This window comes from Mustela lutreola, chromosome 11 (assembly GCF_030435805.1).
Source record: "Mustela lutreola isolate mMusLut2 chromosome 11, mMusLut2.pri, whole genome shotgun sequence".
NCBI classification, from domain to species: domain Eukaryota; kingdom Metazoa; phylum Chordata; class Mammalia; order Carnivora; family Mustelidae; genus Mustela; species Mustela lutreola.
In genome coordinates, this window is record NC_081300.1 from 3,762,547 (window position 1) to 3,783,269 (window position 20,723).

Here is a 20,723-nt window from a genome sequence, read left to right on the forward strand (position 1 = left end):
GCCACAGGGGTCACTCATTAAATCTGAGCACGACAGAATGTTATTGTTGCCCCAGAGGGGAGCCCCATCTCTGGCTGCTTGCAGGAGACCACCATACTTGATGCCAGAAACCACATTTTAACAGAGGGAGGTGGCTCACAGGTACTAACTGGAACACGTCCGCATGGATGTGACAGAGAAGACTCCATGCCACATGAACAGGGGAGCAAGAGAAGGAGGGAGAAGAAAGCAACTAAGGAGGCTGGCTTGGCAAGTCTAGATGTGGGCAAACCTAGAAGAAAACAGTGTCCAAAGTGCCTGGGAGGCTTCCAAGTAGAGGAGGGGACAACACACCAGCCGGGTAGCTCTAGTCCACCAGCAATATGTTTTAACTCATTAGGAGGAAGAGTTTTCTAAAAGTTAGACCAACTCATACAAGAATACATACCCCAAAAAACAGTCGACATCGTCAGTCACTAGGAAAATGCAAATGCAAACCAGGACGAGGCAGGACTACATATCATTAGAATGACTAAAAGAAAGACCGGTGATGCCCAGTGCTGGCGAGGACACGGCGCAATGGGGCCTCTGATGCGTGACCGCTGGGGTTGCAAACTGGCACAGCAATGATGGGAAACAGTCTGGTGATTTCTGATTATCCGACCTCACAATCCCACGCCTAAGGAAATGGAAACACGTGTCTGCAGAAAATCTGTCCCCGAATGTTTACAGCAGCTATTTTCATAGTCACACTAGAACCCACCCAAATGCCCATCCACAGAAGAACAGATAAACACACGTGGCATAGCCGCATGGCGGACCACCGCTCAGGAACAAGGGGGAATAAGGACCTGTGGGTGCGAGAGTAGGAGTGAATCTCAAAGCATGACGCTACATGAAATGAAGGCCACACAATATACAATTCCATTAATATGACGTTCTAGAAAGGAGCACTCCTGAAGGACAACCAAGAACTGGGGGTGAGAAATGTTCTAGAACTTGATGGTGGTGATGGTTAACTGACTATACATACTTGTCAAAACTCACCCAACTGCAAACCTAAGGAGGATTATATTTACTGTATGTAAGTTAAACTTCAACTTAAAAAATAGTGAATATACTGGGCGCCTGGGTGGCTCAGTGGGTTAAGCCTCTGCCTTCAGCTCAGGTCGTGATCCCAGGGTCCTGGGATCGAGCCCCACATCGGGCTCCCTGCTCAGCGGGGAGCCTGTTTCCCCTCCTCTCTCTGTCTGCCTCTCTGCCTACTTGTGATCTATGTCTGTCAAATAAATAAAATCTTTTAAAAAAACATAGTGAATACACTACATGGAAACACCATGTTCCTTCACATGAGAAGTTCTTGAGCACGTCTAGGTGACTTTCTGTCACAAGTGCTGTGAGACATGTTCCTGCCTTTGAGGGCCAAGTGGATCATTCATTCTCCTCCGAAGGGGTCTCGGGATTCTATGATTACATGGTACTACGACCTTCTGTTCTTCACGTCTAGTTATTCGGAGTCAATGACTTCTCTTTAACACCTGGAAACGAGTCTGCTCCATCTAGTGTCATATTTATTTTCTAGAGACGATGTAAATCCTGGGCTTCATACGATCTTCTGAAGTCTGATAATGACAGAGATCATCAGGCTGGATTATCATTCACTTCTATGTTTTGTTTTTTCAACTGCGCAGACACGAGCAAGGCTAAATGAAAGGGCAATACCAGAGAAGCCAAGTTGCTATAAGCCTGACGCCTGAAGAAAGGAGATGCATATTGTCTCAAGCTGAAGATGGGCGTCTGTCAGGCCAGGGTTTGTGTTCTGTCTGCGGGAGATTCCGGGAGGTTCTCCTCCTCCCCGATCTGGGCTCACACTTGTGCAAGCATGCTACGCTCTATTTGATCAGCAAGACACCATCTCTTCAATGCATGCGACTTCATACAAAAACGGGGTGCGAAGGCCCACCCAATAGCTGTCACTGTGGTCAATTAACATTGCTTTTTAGTTGCTATTTATCCTTTGGTTATGCTAGAGCTGAATACTGGCTTTCTGCTTGGCACATCCCCCGCTCTTGTGTGCTCCCATACGCGCCAAAGGTGGGAGGCCTCCAGCAGTCCCCACCAGGCTGCGATGATATGCAAATGAAGTCAAGCTATTGGTGGTGTAGACGGGTCCTGTGTGAGGTCTACAGTTCAGGAGACAGGGATCCTGCAGTGGTGGCCACGGGTGCCTTCTTCAAGAGTCAGAGTTCTGACCATCGCTTGCACAGCTGGTAAGGTTTTTATCTGGCAACAATGCCACCTCTTCCTTAAAGATGTGACTTGCGGTCCAACTTCCACCTCAGGTAGCTCCAGACTGAAAAGAAAGTCTGGCCACAGCTAGTGACAAGCGCCCAGACAGCATACTGAGCCTTTCTAAAACTGTTTCCTTGTCTCTAGACCGTGGCCATGGCACCTGGCAGGGTGTATTTTAAGCATTAGGAAGAGTGTGTGAGGCGCCCGGCGGCACACGCTTGACCTGCGGTCGTGCTTAATGCTGGGTGAGCAGCCCTGGCTCCTGATTCCCTGCGGAAGCACCCGCTCCTGGGGCACTTACCGCCTCTGTGAGAAAAACTCCTACAGCTGGAGCGTGACCCGGTATGAGCCACGGCGTGGGGCGACACTGCGTGGTGTTTTGCTTTTCCCCACGTGCTAGGTCGTGGCAGCTTTCAGAGCAGCTTTTCACACACCAGAATGGGGTTTACAAGTCTGTGTATGAGCAGGAGCATCAAGGCCGACCGAACCGACAGTAACTGGTCACAGCAGCCTCGGCACAGGGGAGTTTCAGGAGTGCGTGGTGCGGGGCGGCGCGGGGCGGCCACTGGCTCTGTCGGGGAGGCAAAGAGGGTCCGCCCGCAGACAGCTGTGCACGCGCTCCCAGCTACAGGCTACGAATGCGCTTCGAATACTCAACAGTTCGGTTATCATGCGGTTGAAACCAAGTACAGTCAACTCTTGACCCCTGCAACGGAGAGAAGATACATACCGTGCACTCCGAACAGATGACAGGATGTGAAGGGTGTAAAGATGTATAAAGATACAAATCCAACTGATAAGATGGGAAAGAAGACAGTTTTTAGTCTCTTCACCCCATTTTGCATAAAGATCAACACCCATCATCTTCTTTCTCAACATCGTAAACATGGGACTCAATCACAGCCACTCAAAATTAACACGGATTTTTTTTTTTTTTTAAATGTGATTGTTACCCAGCAATACGCAGTACCCAGTGCCCAGTACCCAGCATCTAGCACCCTACATCCATGAGCTCTGCACAAGGCAAGGTGTGCAGAGCCTCAGGCTTTCTCAAGGCCTCTGCCAGTTGGGAAGGGCATGACTGGTCTCACTGGGCTGTTTAGCCCTGCTCAAGTGAGCTCCCGGGGGGGGGGGGGGTCCAAACACTGTGGAATTTGGGGAGAAGTCACTGGGCGACAGCGGGAACACGTCCCTACGAAGTTGAAGGCCAAGCGTTCCGGCTGAAGTGGCCACGGAGAGCAGGCCAGCTCGATGGCAGCGAATGTGACAGAGTTGTCCCTGTGCCTCTCTCCACGTCAGGCCAGCCAAATCTAATTGTATACAACTCATTTACCATGGCTGCGAAACAACAGATCCAGCTTATGAGAAAACAGAGATTTCACCAAAAAATTTCCCTGGGGAAATGTATGAAATTGAGCCTTTTCCTTATGACTACAATTTTGAAACTGTAACCTGCATCAACTCAAATTACCATCACATGCCTGAAATCAATTTGTGGAGAAAGACTCTCTCCATAATGGATGACAGAAAACAAAAATAAAACCAGAAACACAACACAAGCCCGAGAGCCAGCAGCCAGCCAGCAGGCCTGGCACCTCTGCTTGGAAATTGGTTAAGAGATAACGTGCAAAACTCAAAACTTTCCAGTATTCATAAGATATTAAAAAAAACATTTAAAACAAATGATTTGACAGCTGCAAATGCAGGATAACACCTAGTTGAATTATAGAAACAGTGTGGATAATTACTTTTTGCCAACGTTGGGGCTCTGTGGACCAAGGTCCTGTCTGAACCTCCCCGCAGCAGCAAATATGCAATAACACGTATCTCTTGTCACACGGCCCTGAGTCTCTTTATCATCCGCACATCAGCGAGAGTGACGAGAGGCGTCCCATGATTCCAGCAGTCTTCTTTGAAGGATCCACACGTTAATTACTGCACTAATTATGGTTTTTGAATAACTAACCGGAGTAAGCAGCCTATGGGAGGTACGGGCATAAACCTAAGACTGAGAAAACACTAGTCACTGAGTCATCAGTGTAGACTGACACACGAAACAGGTTTAAAAGAAGTGGAGGCAGAGGATTTGTAAAAGACAAGCATCTTCAATAATTAGGGCTCCGTAAAGCAAAAAGAAATGCTATTTCTTAATGGCAAGTGCATTTAAATTGTTATCTGAAGATCTGAAGGTAAGCCTGCTTAATTCACTGCTTCTTCTTTTGTTATTAGGAAAACATAATTGTTCCAAATAATTAGCACTAGAGTACATCACAAGCTGACAACAAAATTATAGAAATCTTCATATTCGGATCCCTCTAGCTGGCTATTAGGAACAGTTTCTGATCATAACCCATTAGTTGAAGTGCTGGGAGTTCTTGATTGCCACCACATAACCTCACATATCTGCCGAACTGAACAGCCCCTATTTATTCAGGGTTTTCTTGACAGTAAAAATTACTTAGGATTTTTACAGCTGCCACACAAAAGAATGTATTCGATGTATGCACTTGGAAGATTAAGTGATACAATAATTGAAACATGGATTTTAAATACACTCTTAACTCCTAAATTCCTACATGAAAACCCAAAAAGACACTTTTCAATTTTTAATAGTGGTGCCACCACTCTCAGAAGTGGGAACGGTCCCATTTTGTATCCTGGGATGTTCACATTAATTTTTTTCGGGGGGAGGGGGCTTGCATTGTACTCCTCCTTTTTACAAAATATCCCTTTTATTTTTAAGTTGTCTTTAATGCTTAATAACTGACAGTACTGAATAAAAAGCCCCCGTGTGTGAACCATGTCAGGTATGCACTTTGGCTTGTTACTAATCATTTAAAACCAGCTCCGTGGCTTTCTGTGAGGCAGAGGGGAGGGGGGGAGAGAGACAAAGGGGCGCAAGGTAGTTTTGAAGGCGGTGAACCAAACGGCCTGCCCGCCAGAAACTGCTATGTTAACCTCCTGTGGAAACAAACAAACAAAACAAAACAAAAATAAAACAAAAAAACCATAAACCCCAGAAACAAAAACCCAAGCCCCAGATACCATGGAGAAGCTGCTGCTGTCCTGGTCACACAGCCGGCTGCTGGGAGCGGCTTGTTGATAATGCAGTGTCTGGCCAATGAAAATGTGTTGGAATAATCCAGTAATTTTGTAAGCGGGAATGCCATTTAAAGTTACTTTGGTAAGTCTTCTGTGCCAACAGCTTAGCTGATAAACCCACAAAGCTTTATGTTTTATCCCAAGAGGAGGAACTTTGATTACTCTGGTAATTAATGATGTTGGAGAGTAATATGGATTTTCTGTTAAGATTTGAGTTTGAAGTTAATTAGTCTTCACGTTATGATTTGCTGATTAATTATGGATATTTAGTTATAAAGAGAGATGTTAATTATTAATCTCAAAAAAATCATCTAGTGTAATTAACTAAAACTTTGACATCAGTTAAAATTCCCATTGAGCATAACTTCTGAGATTATCAATTACCAGGGCAGAGCGCAGAGCGCATGCCCTGCAAAGGAGGCGTCCTGGGCTCCGCCACCGAGGGCGCCTGCCCAGGTCTCAGCCCAGCCACGGTGCGCGCGTGCCAGCCCCGGACCCCGCGCTCTCACGGTGTGGAAGAGCCTCTCCCAGGCCGGGGCTATAGAAGACGTTGCAGTGTGAGCGCAGCCTCAGTGAACTGTCAAGTCATGCCGCGGCCTCGGAGCGGGAACGTGCCCTTGAGACCGACGGGCTTCGTCAGCTCTGTTCAAATCGGAGATGAACTTCGCCGTTGCTGCAGATATCTTTATTTTCGGCAGCAGCTTTTGCAACTCTTCAGACAATACCGCAGCACAAGCACTAATTAGTGTTCTATTCCCATAACTTGAAATCACCTTTGTGGCTAAAAAGAGTTTTTTCCTTCATCTTTTCCCCTAATCTGTCAGCAACATGATCTCTGTTACCAAAACGAGGAGGGGGATGTGATTAGGAAGAAGGGTTAAACCAAAAAGCATCATCGGCACATCACTGTCCTGGAATTTCCCCTGTAACACAGAGTCTGAACAGGGATCTGTTTACATTATCTCTAGATCATCTTGACAATATTTATTCTCTATTTACCTAAATGAGGCAATATGATGATATTTATTGCTCAGAATGGCTAAATATAGACTTTTCTTGAGCACTCAGTACCATAGTGGGAGGTTTTGCTCTAATCTACATCTTTAAACTGACAAGCTGGAGAATTCCTAATGAATGCCTCCTTTCATCTGGATGTCTGTGTGTATTTGACAGTATAAATATTTAGCAATATCGGAGTCAGCTTGTGATTTTACCCAGATGGACTGATTGATGCCTTGGCTCGATGCTGCCAAAGACAATCCGTGTAGTTATATAAGCAATTTCCCTCTTACTTCCTAAGAAGCAATTAGGTGGCCAAAGGCAGCAACCCCAAAATAGTAGAAATACTTCTGGTATCAGCTGACAAGTCTGAGGAATAAATAAAATATGGTACTTAAATTATTACCACTTTACTTTCATGAATCACGGGATTAAAGCTTTCACTTCTAAAGTACATATAAATTGCAGGGTTTCTTATGTCTGTAATTTGCAAGAATCCAAGTTAAAATACCAGCTAATCAGTCAACTCACATTCACCTTGGGAAAAGTACCACCCTTTCTTGTCATTTTTGTAAATTGCATGCCTAAGCACCAATGTTATTTTGAGAAGAAAAGTCGCTTGTTGTCAATAACACACACTGCAGTCTAGTTAAAACAACATTTGTTAGGATTTAATCGCAAATGTAATCCGCTTTTAGAGTTTAGAACGCTCCGAGAAATTCTAGGGAAGGATAATAAATCATTTTCCTCATCCTGGGCGTGAACAAGGTAGACCTGATTCATCCAGGTGTGTCGCTGTAACCGCACGCGGGATGGATTCTCTTCCGCGAAACAATAAAGGATCCTCGCTCAGAAAGGAACTGCTAAGTGGCACCACCCCCCCCCCCCACCACAGATTCTTTTTTTCTGTCTATCGACATTGTTTTCCTCTACGTAAATCACAATGAGAATGACATCAAAGAATTACAGTCTTTTTCTCATCATCACTGTAATCCAGCTGCGAGGGTTGATAAGCTCTTGCTCAAACTTAGACTGGGCTTCTGGAACTCTCAGCCCCGGCGGCAGGTACCCTCGGCTTGGCCCCGGCGTCACGTGGCGGGGGATGCCGACGAGGCTATGTCAGGCACTCTGGCGCACGCTCCTGCTCGGGGAGGAAGAGAAGCTGCACACTATTTTTGGCACCAGCAGAAGTCGTGCATTTCTGCGGCGCTGCTGCTTCCCCTCGGCCCCCCGCTCCTGCCTCCTTTCGCTGCTTTGTTTTCTATTGACTCATCCTGGTTGTTGTATAACCCGGGCAATAACCGGGAGAAAGGGCAGGCAAGACATTATTCTTCTTGACACTAATACCTACAGATCCTATTCTGGTGTGATACCTCTCCCTATCACGAGATAGCTCAGCTAACAGAAGCCTCAGAAGTCAGCAACTGGCATTTCTAATATGGTCCAGAGGCGAGTGGACACGGTGCCCACTGGTGATCTGATGCACACCAGACTTCCGGGGACAGGCCGTCCAGTGACGACGGTTGGCAGCGTCTGGTGCACGGCCAATCAGTCATGTACCTTCTCATGCATGGCAGCTTCTAATTTCTAAAAAAAAAGAAAATGATCCCCTGCCCGCTGGCTGCTAGATGAAAACAAATGTCTACAGTATTCTATTTATCGGATGTGATGACTAATAAATTGGTTATTGATCAGATACAAAGGGCCAGGGTATCTCTCTGTTCCGCCGGCCACGCTGCTCTCCGATGGGTATGGGGGGGACCACGATTTGCGTTGTCTCCTTATTTGAGGCCTGGAAGTATCGTAACGCGACAATGAGGGAACGCAAGATGCCACTTACTTAAAATAACAGAATTCTACCGCTTTCATCTGTGAAACTCTGTGTTCCCAGATGAATCCGGCACTTGGGTGAACCAGGCAACAACCACAGGAACAGGGGCCTCAGTGACTCTGTGGGTTAATGCCTCTGCCTTCGGCTCAGGTCATGATCCCAGGATCCTGGGATCTAGCCCCACCTTGGGCTCTCTGCTCAGCGGGGAGCCTGCTTCCTCCTCTCTCTCTGCCTGCCTCTCTGACTACTTGTGATCTCTGTCTGTCAAATAAATAAATAAAATCTTAAAAAAAAACCACACAGAACCACAGAAACAAAGTTTTGAATGAATAGCACTTAAAAAAAACAAAAACAAAAACAAAACCCAAATTCATCACTGGGATGGGGGATGTGAAAACACCTGAACTGTAGTCAGCCAAACCGGCGCGGCTCCCTGCTTCGCTCCGTGGCGCCGTGCTACAGACGGCCCGAGCGCTGCCCAGCAGACTGCGCGCAGCGGACACGGGAAATGACCAGGCGCCTGCAGGTGAAGAGCTTCCGTCCGTCCTCCGTGACTGACTCTTGCTTACTTTAATGATGGAGAACAGCCGGCAACAACACTTAACCTGCATGTTCTGTGGCAGCACAGACTGTTTACCTCGAGTTATAAAGAAGAAAACAGCAAATCAAGCAAAGAATCTAAAGTGTGTACATTAACGTCCCACATGTCAACACAGCTGCCCCCCGGAGGTGATATGTAACGGGGTCTCTACATTGTTTTCGCTTCTACACAATCACATTATGCTCCAAGTATCTCAGCGCCAAAGTGCGCATGAGAAAGTGATGAGAAATGTTCCTAATTAATCAATCAGGAAGTATTTAGGATGAAATGAATTTTGGTTTTGTTGTTAATGAAATAGTATCTATAAAAAATAACGAACACATTCTACAGATAAGGCTAATTTTTTAAAAAAAAATCCATAAAAATCCAACACCGGGTAAAGACAAATGAAATTATTTCACTAGCTTTTAACATATCTTAAAGATCAAGGAGGACATTAAGTACCCTCTTTGAGTAAATGTTCACCAGATGAATTTAAAATACGCTTTACACCATCAGTCAACTCCTGAACAGACCTCACTATGCTTCCACGCAGAATCCCGGAACACAGGCCTGTGTGTGTGTGTGTGTGTGTGTGTGTGACACTGCTTGGTTTCATGATGCACCAGGCCACTTAAAATCATTTCCAAGTGAGCAGAGCTAAACTCTGATGATCAGGATTACGGAAAATATGACTTGAGTAGTCATTACGGCACTCGCCATCTTATCATATTAGATAAATACGGAGAAGATATAAAAATAATATGTTTCACCATAAATATTACTCATCGAGTCTAATGTGATTATCTTGAAGGGGGCCAGGGAAAGGAGAAGGAAGAGGGCACAATTTCTTATCTCTCGGTTTCCTCTAGAGATGATATGTCCCCTGGGACGCCATCGACAGAAACACTAGACAGAAAATTCTCTCCTTTGGAAGCAAGTTTTGGAGGATCTGATTAGGTCTCCTGCTGCAATGCTAGGTATTCCGTTTTTGCCAAAGGGCCAGCTATTATGATTAACGTCATTTGTCTGAATCATTACTCTCCACCTTGGTTCAGCAAACACTATGAAGATGGCATGGTAATAAATGACCGCCGGATTCTTTCCTGCTTTGGCCTCTTTTTATCTGCCACCTCTCCACCGTCAGCTCCATCTTTCTGAACCTCTCTGAATCCCCAAAAGGGACGGGGTGTCTATTTGTTCTCCACTAGGTTACCACTCTGTCTATTGTTGTTTGCACTAAAGGGTACAAATTCAATTCATTCCTGTGACATAAAAGCACTGATACAGTAAATTTTTTGCCCAGGAGAAAACAAAAGCAAAGTCGCTGAATATTGAGTAAGATCAGAAGCTCTAGTATATATGTGAAGCTTCCCAAGCAGCTTGTTCTATGAGACCACTTTTCCCCACGCATGTGTGTTCTCAGCAGGGGCACCCAGCATGGAACTGTGTGTCCATGGTGACTGGGGGTAAAGTGTGACCGGAAACCACACGATGGGATACATACGTCTACCGTGGTGTCACAGGAAGAGAAGGTTGGAAGGCTATCGTTACCATGTCATGGGATTTCAACTTTCTACACAGACCCAGGTATGCTTCCTTCAAGTGGTGCTGGGGGCAATCGGACTGGATAATCGACATCAGGTATAATTAATAAAGTCAGACAAGTACAAGCAGAAGAAAGTTGCTGAGAGCGGCCACCAGACACAATTCCCCACACGCCAAATACTGTACCATTTAGGTCTTATTGCTGATTCTGGGAAATGAGCACATGAAACTCAGTATAACGTGAAACTGAGCATATCCACCGACCCACCACGGTCTGCACCTAAAGTGACAGAATCTGTGACAAAGGCCCCATGTGATGAGACAGCTATTCAGACATGGGACAGTGGCCCATGAGCCGGATGGTGGATGGCCTGGGGCGCGGGTGCTGCTGTGTGATTCTGCCGGTGTCCCTACCTCTAGGCTGGCTGCCGTGCATGGTGGAAACTCTCCTATCCGAAAATATGTAAACACCCATGTTTTGGGGGAATTTAAATTATGTAAATAGTACGACAGAGCTTGCTCGCCAGTAACTTTCCTTTGCCAAGGGTAACATGTTTTGCTAGATCGCTGCTAAGAAGTGCCAAACGCTGGGAACCCTGAAGAGTATTGCCAAGTACCTTCTCACTCTGGGGCCAAGTCTTAAAATACACTTAATACAAAATGAATCTGAAATGTTATAATTGCCCACAATTCCTGGAACGTTACCTTGTGTACAACTCTAGTTATTATGAAAATGTTCTCTATTCCTGCCAGAAGTTAAGAAGTTATCACTTGAAAATCACTGGCTAATCTAGCCTGCGCTAAGATGGATTTTTAATGAAAGTTTAATGAATGATAAATACTCGTTTCTTGATAAATGTTTAATTATGCCAATAATTACCAACTGCTGAAAACTACTGTTGTGTTAATAATGGCATTTTAGTACACACGCAGTTTCATGAGTCATGGTGCTGTTAGAGATCAGAGCTCCATCTGTCTGATGCAAACTAGCAAAACAAAAGTCTAATTAATATTTTGATCAATTTTCTCTACACTCTAAAGACTACCAATGTCCTTTTAAAAAAAATTTATCCATTTTCTCCTCACGAGAAAGAGGTAAGGAAAGAGAAAATGGGCAGAACCACTCCAAGATTAATTTGTGCAAAAATTAAAGAACAGAAAATAAATATTATCAAAATCCACTGATTTTATTACCTCACTGCATTATTAGGTATAAGAATTGCTTTCATGTTCCTTAAAGCTGTTTCTTGAAGTGGTGGCCATGACACACTTAACAGCACAGAAACCGTGAACGACCTTCCTTAGTTGCTTCAACTTGGTCCTTAACAGGTGATGCGGGAGACCTGCAGTCAGCATTGTTAGAACACACGTGCGGCCCCTACGGTGCGTGAACTGCTATTTGTAAAAGGGAATGACAGCTTTCAGGTCAGCAAACCCACGATTCTAGAAAGTTAAACTGACCTTGACTTAATGAGCGTTTGTTAATGATGGCAAATCCCTAAAGAGAAGGCGAGTCTGTGGCGGAGTGGGGGGGAGCCCTGTCCTTCCTGCGGCCATGCTGGCTGGAGCAGAAGCCCTGCTCCAGGACTCCAGGTGGGGCCAGCAGAGCAGGGCAGGGCCTGGGCCAAGGCGGCCTTCTCTGGGCCTCTCCCTCCCCAGCTCCCCAGCAGGAACAGGGTGCTTTCTAAGCCACTCCACTGGCACCCTGTTGGGGAGGGGCCGCTGCCAGAGGAGCTCCTAGGCGAGGTGGGGTCTCAACCACGTTGCTCCATTTTCCCACCAGCTAGCCAGACCCCCAGCCAAAAGTATCCAGAAAAGACAGTGCGTAGGTGGAGTCGAAGATGTTTCTAAAGCACGTCCTTTCAATATCTCATCAGGCTACAGAGTTAGAGAAGTCTAACACCGTCGAAATGCCAGGCTAACAATTCATATTTCCAGTAGTTCACATTTTGAAAGCAATCCAAATTATGCAGATAATTCCCAATTATATTTCAGACAGAATCTGTGAAAGCCTTAATTTAATCCACAATGTGATTTGTGGAGATATAATCTCAATCCTTCAGATAATAGTATATAATAATAATGTGTAATACCTTCCCACTGATCAAGTGAGATCTAACGCAGTGCTCTGATTTCTGTTGCTGGCGGCTAGTAAATCCAGCGAAGTTCGGGAGTAACATTTTTAAATTTCCAACTTGAAAATTCACAGTTCAGGTATACTAATGAACCTGGCATAATCATGTTCACACCATTTTCTTCAAGACCACTTTTCTTTTAATAGTCTGTGACCAACCCCCAAAAGGTCATGTGATTTTCAGAATGAACTTTTCTCCTAGAAACACTTGTTTTACATATCCCATAATCTGACATATCTATTTTATAGGAACACTTTCAATTTTTCCTTGTTATCATTTATTTACACTTAACACTATGATTCTTAGATGTATTTTTATTTTTATTATTAACTTTTCTTACATGTATTTTTAAAATTTTACCCTCTTGATGGACCTCACCCACATAATGTTGTTTCTTAAATAAGCCTTTTTGGCAACAATTCATCAGCAGTTCTTCTGCACAGCAAAGGAAATAGTCAACAAAACAAACAGGTGACCCGCAGAATGAGAGAAGAGATTTACAAATGACACCACAGACAAAGGGCTGATGTCCAAGATCTGTGAAGAACTCCTCAAACTCAATACTCAAAAAACAGATAATCACATCAAAAAATGGGCAGAAGACATGAACAGATAATTCTCCAAAGAAGACATACAAATGGCTAATAGACACATGAAAAAATGTTCATCATCATTAGCCCTCAGGGAGATTCAAATCAAAACCACATTGAGATACCACCTTCCACCAGTTAGAGTGGCCAAAATTAACAAGACAAGAAACAACAAGTGTTGCAGAGGCTGTGGAGAAAGGGGAACCCTCTTACACTGTTGGTGGGAATGCACAGTGGTAGAGCCGCTTTGGAAAACAGTGTGGAGATTCCTTAAGAAATTAAAAATAGAGCTTCCCTATGACCCTGCAATTGCACTACTGGGTATTTACCCCAAAGATGCTGATGTAGTGAAAAGAAGGGCCACACATACCCCAATATTCATAGCAGCAATGGCCACAGTTGTCAAATTGTGGAAAGAACCAAGATGCTCTTCATCAGACAAATGGATAAAGAAGATGTGGTCCATATACACTATGGAGTATTATGCTTCTATCAGAAAGGATGAATACCCAACTTTTTTATCAATATGGGCGGGACTGGAGGAGATGATGCTGAGTGAAATAAGTCAAGCAGAGAGAGTCAATTATCATATGGTTTCACTTACTTGTGGAGCATAAGGAATAACACGGAGGACATTGGGAGATGGAGAGGAGAAGAGAGTTGGGGGAAATCGGAGGGGGAGATGAACCATGAGAGACTGCGGACTCTGAGAAACAAAGTAGGGGTTTTGGAGGGGAGGCGGGTGGGAGGTTGGGTGAGCCTGGTGGTGGGCATTATGGAGGGCATGAATTGCACAGAGCACTGGGTGTGGTGCATAAATAATAAATGTTGGAACACTGAATAAATAAAGCTAAAAAAACTAATTTCATCGTAACTTTTAGTTCTATTGTGTACTTTGAGTTTAGAGTTATCTCTTCTTACTGTAATTGCAGCTCTATGACATTTTTTCACCATATTCTAATGACAATAGTCTGCACGAAGGAGTAACAGATCACAGAAACATACATACAGGAGACACCGAAGAACTGAAGGAGAAACATGCATGTTTGCTCTTGCACGCGCTCCCACACACACCACCTTGAATAGCGTGGTAGGCCCGTTTCCCCGTCCCGCTGATCTCAGTGCAGCATAAACTCTGAGCTGTGAGAAGGGACACCCCGTCTGCTCTGACGAATGCTCACGGGCTCCCAGCAGCTGCTGTGTGGAGGGAGCGGGTCCATGCGTGATACGGGTATTGATACTTTTTGCCCTCTGCAGCCAACCCATGCCAACTGCTCTGAGGCTTGCTCAATGAGAAGTTAGCTGGGCTATATAAAACATTCACAATAAATAGTGCTTGAGATGGAACACAGGCTTTCCAACTTCCGTTTCTGAAGGGCAGCAGTTTAGTGGACATGCCTCGTGAACTTTTCTCTGCTTCATCCACTACGTGTGCACATGTAGGCACAAAGGAGCAAACCAGAACATGGCAAGAATGAAATTTCAGTGATGGAGCCTATGAATGAAACTAAAAGGCTGCCGATATTATGTGCACTTAGATAAAAAGGGTCTGTTTTAATTCTGGTATTTGAGACGCCAGCGGTGCTACTTTATTCGTGCCTGCAATGAAGGACCGGGAAAACACAGCAGTGCACAGACCAACTGACACACTTCTTTTCTTTTCTTTTTTAAAATATTTACCTGATGCACTTTAATTTTCTTTCTTTCTTTCTTTCTTTTTTTTAAAGATTTATTTGAGAAAGACAGAGAGAGAGCGCACACACATGCACGTGCCTGAGTGGAGGGAGGGGCGGAGGGAGAGAATCCTCAAGCAGCCTCCCGACAGGGCGCTCGATCTCAGGACCCCTGAGTTCATGACCTGAGCTGAAACCAAGAGCTGGACGCTCAATGGACAGAGCCACCCAGGCGCTCCTACTTGTTTTCTGATACGGACTTCGGCTGTTGTGGCAAAACCCCAGGTCGGATACGTGCGTGGAGTCCAACACAGGGCTGTTCACGGGGCATCCGATCTAGGCTTGCAGGCCACCGCCCTCCACTTCACCACTTTGGGAGACTGAGGGGACTCAACAGTGTGAGCGTTGGACACGTACACACAAAGTCTCAGAGGCACGTGGGGGAACGTTTCCTGAGATGCCACGCTCTCCTGTCAGGGACCAGAGCCTATTGGCTGCACCCAGTCTCCAGTTTCCAGGGTGCTGGGGAATTACACTTCAATGTTTCTTAAAGTGGGGTTAGTAGTCCAGTGGCATCAGAGTCATTGAGGGGCATATGTTCAAAATGCGTATTTTGGGCCTCTTCTGGGCTGAATGCCTACATAGAAATCCTAACCCCCGGGACCTCAAACATGACTGCATTTGGAGACGGGGCCTTTGAAGAGGTAATTAAGGTGCATTGAGGTCACTGGTCGGGGAGCAAATCCAGTTTGACCCTGTAAGTGGCCTTACAAGAAGGGGTGGAGGAGGAGAGGTTCGGACACAGTGTGAGGACATAGGCGTGCAAGCCGAGGACAAACAGCCCGCTGGTCCTTTGCTTTCAGACTCCCGGCCTCCGGAACTGTGTGCACATGCTGGGAAGGGCTGCACAGCACTGAGGTGTGAACGGCATTCCAAGACAGGCCACACCAAGGATTTTCTTCTCCATATCTTATAAGCAGTAGATACAGATGACTATATCTTTCTTCCACTGTTTTCTTTCTTTTATTTTATTTTAATTCTTCCAACTGCCCGGCTAGCTCAGTCGGTAGAGCATGAGATTCTTATTTTAATTCTTCCACTGTTTTCTTGACTTCTTTTCTTGTCTGTTTTCTTCCTGGCCACTGCCCAGTGTTTGACCTCCAGGGCTGGCTCTCTGGCTTTTGATGACCTTGAACCTCATGTTTCCTCACGGTTCCACCTTGGGCCCTCTTCTTGTCTCCTCACACCCCATCCCAACGTAAACTCCTCCTACATCGGTGGTCTGCTCTGAATCAGAGAAGTCAATGGATCTTGCTCAAGCTGAAGGTCACCCTTCACCTTGGTCCTGCCCCACCTCCCCTATGTAATCGCCCAGCAAGTCCACCAACCCGGTCTCCATGGTTAAAACCTCAGTGCAGACTGTTGCCTAACGATCCCCTATTTCTGCCCCATCCCTCCATTTACCCTCCACAAAGGAAAAAAAAATAAATTCTTAGATTGAAATTTGATCCTGGAGTTCCCTGGATAAAAATCCACAGATGGGGGCACCTGGGTGGCTCAGTGGGTTACAGCTTCTGCCTTTGGCTCGGGTCGTGATCCCAGGGTCCTGGGATCGAGTCCCGCATTGGGCTCTCTGCTCAGTGGGGAGCCTCTTCCCTCTCTCTCTCTCTCTGCCTGCCTCTCTGCCTACTTGTGATCTCTGTCTGTCAAATAAATAAATAAAATCTTAAAAAAAAAAAAAAATCCACAGGTGTTCCTTGGCATACCTGGCCTCCTCTTAAGCCCTGCCCTCTGTTCCCACCCCACCATGCTGGTCTCTCGGTGACGCCTGCTCTCCTCCTTGGAGGGCCTGGGACATGTTCGAGCCCTCGCCTCCGGGAAGAGTGAGTTTCTCCTCTTCTTGAGAGATGGCTTCCCCATGGAAGGCAGCGCAGTCCCCACTCCTATGCAAGAGTCTGAAACTCTCCATCATGGGGCATGAACTGTTTTCTCATGAGCTGTCACTGCCTTACGCTCACTTAGATCTGGAATGCAAACTTTGGGAGGGCAGGGCCGACAGCCTTTCCTGAGGTAGGTCTGAGCACAGCGCAGGGCCCGGTGCCCAGGAGATGCTCTGTGGAGAGGCCAGGGCCACCAAGGAGGCAAAGCACCCTGAGCACAGTCCACGGCCCACAGATCTGCTGGACAGGAATGTGTGGCCAAGCATGTCAGATCCGCCAACACCCAGTCCCGGACCAGACGCAGATGGATCAACACCGCCACGGCTTGAACTACACTTTCAATGTGTTTGTGAGAACTGCGTAGCTGTAAAATGCCCACATTGGCGAGTTCTGGAACCATGCGACGCCCATCCAGAAGAGCACGTCGGCGAGTTCTGGAACCATGCGACGCCCATCCAGAAGAGCACGTCGGCGAGTTCTGGAACCATGCGATGCCCATCCAGAAGAGCACGTGGACGAGTTCTGGAACCATGCGATGCCCATCCAGAAGAGCACGTCGGTGAGTTCTGGAACCATGCGACGCCCATCCAGAAGAGCCGCCGCTCCCTCAGGTTATGCCTTTGTCTCAGGTCCAAGTTCTACTGCGATCACGATCACAATCACACTTCCTAACCGCCTCTCCCGACGTGGCATTACGGACAAAGTCTACCTTTACCGATGCAGAACCTTCGTTTGTTCTCCATCAGAGGGGTGTGGTGTGTGTCGATGATCCGAAACACACACACTCGGACTCCTTGCACTAGTGACTCAGAGATGTGGTTATAAAGCGGTAATTCTGAGGGATTATGGCAATTGAAACGGACTTCCATATTCTCATACCCTTTGTGGACGAATACTAACCATGCTTTCCATCTGATACTAGGGGATACGCTCAATGAGAACATCTAGGACAATTGAAGGGATTTTTGGGTAAAAAAAATTCCAGACATCTGTCGTGTAATACAACATACGAAAATGTGCCTTCCTTGTCTCTTAGCAGAATGTTGTAGTTTTTTCTGTTTGGGCAAGACAGAACTGTTCCTCTTCCCCTCATGGCTCATCTGGTTTTGCCCAAGCTGCTAGCTAGACCACACTCTGAAGAGAGAGACGTGTTATTTGTGGTAGACGTTAATACACTTAACACTGTGTTACTCACAACAAGCTGAAAACCTGACACATCTCACCCACCACACACGACAGTCACTCTGCACGGAACAGCACAATTAAAAAAGCAAGTATTTGAAGAACGTCCAATTTCTGCGAAGACCTCATTTGGGAGGCCAAAGGGGTTCAGGTACACTTGGCAGCATAATGACTAATTATTATGTTCGAAAGATGGAGAAGTTGCTCAAGAACGGTCGGGGCACGCACTGCACCAGGGCACACTGACTACCCCCGGCGGCCGCCAGCATGAGGAGCAGCTGCATACCCCTCGCCCCCATCCCTGAGAAAATCTTCATGAGAACCGTTCTACAAAACCAGAGCCAGAACCCCTGCCCCGGCTGTGGCGGCTGGGGGGGGGTTTAGGGAGGGGGAGGCGAGGGGGCAGGGAGAGGGCACATGCTGGTCAAGAGCGCCGACGTGAAATGCTCTCTACATCGCACGGATCTGCTCCTTAAAAATCGACATGGAACGCACCACGTGAACTGCCACATTTATAACCCTGTGCTGATATTCAAATTTTCTGTCTTAAGCTAAAGAAAGATTGAACGCCCTGCTGTTGTGTGGCCAAGATTGAAGAGGTGTCTCACTGACATTGTTCAAAGTTTATGAAAATATATGAATGCTCAAATGTCATTGGCTTTGCGCCTCCAACAGACTGTGGTTTTATGAGAAATCAGTCTTTTAATCAAAATGATTGAATACCTTAAGGTCGAATCCAAAGATATCAGTTAATATCTAGAAACGTGCTATTTCTGCAAATTTTGCCAAGCTGTACATATTGTGGTGCATTTTAAAGTGTTAATTTGTGCATCCCATATTGAAAATTGATCTTGAGTTTTAGCTTTTTGTCAAGCAAAAACATATGGTTACAAGCTCTCTGCATTTTACGTGACGGCTGTTGAAGCTGTCACATGTGCAAACTTGATAACCGATGTGACACACACGCAAATAATTTGCTTGTTTAGTAACAATTCAAAGATTCATTATTCATGCAAACACACATTTTTTTTAAATGATCAGATGGAAATAGTCTTCGTTTTGTACAACCTAGTCTCGTTGGTGTGCAAACCCAGATAAAATAAAGCTGGGGACTAAGTGGTATTAAACATATCCAAGAATATGGGTATTTTCAGATAATTATTGAACCAGATGGTGTTTTTTGTTAATTCTGCCATCAGTCTGAGAACTTGATGTCTTACATCTGCACTTGGTAAAATAAATTTTACCACTGACATTATTTCAGTTTTCTTAAAATATTTCAATCAGTTTTATACCAAGATTTGCAAACATCTGCCACAGTACATGCCTATGAGATGAAATTATTTTGAGATAATTCCTTTAAAAATAGACACCATTTACATGGAATTTTAAATTTATCACCCTTTAAATGAAATCTTCAGAACCACTAGTCTGAATGTTTAATAAAGAGTAAAATGAGAATACGACGGCCCATGTGAAGACGAACGTGGCTAAAAGGTCGCGGAAAGTGCCGGCTCACTCGGAGGCGGCACCCTGGACTTCCACATGTGCTATTTCACCACCGCGACTTACCAGGGAAACGGTAAGTACGTCTTCTGTGTGGTACGATTAAAGGATAAAAGTATATGACGAATTAATCAAAAGACACAGAGGATAGAGGGATTTTATTTTCGAGTATGTTAATCAGCCCTAATTGAATTCCTCCTGGCCAGGACTGCTCCGGGGCTCGCCCACCAGCGCGCTGAGCTTCCAGGCCACCCCGAAACCAGAGAAACCAGTGGGGATGCAAACAGGAGTTCTTGGAAACTCAATTTAAGTATAAAAACTCTCCATGTGGCTTCACTTCTTTGAGGTAACATTCTCACTAAGTTCACAAACAAAACCTTACTGTCAAACGGAATCCTGAATTCCCACCTCCTGATGTACGATGGACTGCATTTGGCATTTGGGTAACCGTCTTTTGCTTCCAGGTTAGACAATGAATTCTGGGGGGAAGGTTTGAGATTCCTACCCACCCCCTTTTCTTTTATTTTCTTCCCCAAACTCAGACATCTGTAACCAAACAATAATTTAGCACAGTGCTTTCCAGATAGACGGTCTGCTGTGGACCGACCAAAACCGAGCAACAAAAAAGCAGTACCATGGGGCACCTGGGTGGCTCAGTGGGTTAAGCCTCTGCCTTCAGCTCAGGTCATGATCTCAGGGTCCTGGGATTGAGCCCCGCATCAGGCTCTCTGCTGAGCGGGGAGTCTGCTTCCCCTTCTCTTTCTGCCTGCCTCTCTGCCTACTTGTGATCTCTCTCTCTCTCTGTCAAATAAATAAATAAAATCTTTTAAAATAAAAACAAAAACAAAACCAGTACCACAATGAGAACTGACTTGGAACTGTTTCAACTCCAACAGTACCCGAAACGAGCGTATGGGGGTGACCCAACAGATAGCTTCCCATTTGAACGCAGGTTCTAGTTCAGGTGGGGAGTTACTCCACCGGCCCCCACCGCAACTTGTATCCCGGTGGGGGTGGGGGCGCTCCCACAGCCAGAGCGCTGCACGTTGCCCAGTTAGGACCCCACGGCTGTGAGCACCTTGCAGCCTTCCTCCTCCCACAAAGCTCTCAAACTACAAGTGATATTAGCCCCAGAAAGTCGGCCTCTGGCTGTCCTGGGAGCAAGGATGTGTGGCAGCAGCAGGCGGTCGGCTGTGCGCACTGAAACCTGAGGCAGCTCCACTGAGCTGGAGCCCAAGACTTCGGTTGCTTTCCTTGGCTGCTGGATTCCCTCGGTTACTGAGACAAGCGGTTACAAAAATTTGCTACTATTAATTATTCATTCTACTTATAGATAATACATTATTAATTATGTTTTATTAATTAT

At 45.8% G+C, this 20,723-nt stretch overlaps 1 protein-coding gene across 4 annotated transcripts in view; it reads right to left on the reverse strand.

Annotated features, from left to right (window-relative positions):
- The window catches only part of ZNF407 (zinc finger protein 407), a 440,363-nt gene that overhangs the window by 33,990 nt on the left and 385,650 nt on the right, over window positions 1-20,723 (reverse strand). Inside the window, exon 9 of one of the 4 annotated variants that reach the window (XM_059139577.1) lies at window positions 7,277-7,513. The exons of the other annotated variants lie outside the window; for them this stretch is intronic. Within the exon in view, the coding sequence (XP_058995560.1) occupies window positions 7,461-7,513 (53 nt within the window). The 3' untranslated portion in view covers window positions 7,277-7,460. Of the gene's footprint in view, window positions 1-7,276; window positions 7,514-20,723 lie in introns of those variants that run through there. 4 annotated transcript variants of the gene reach the window in all.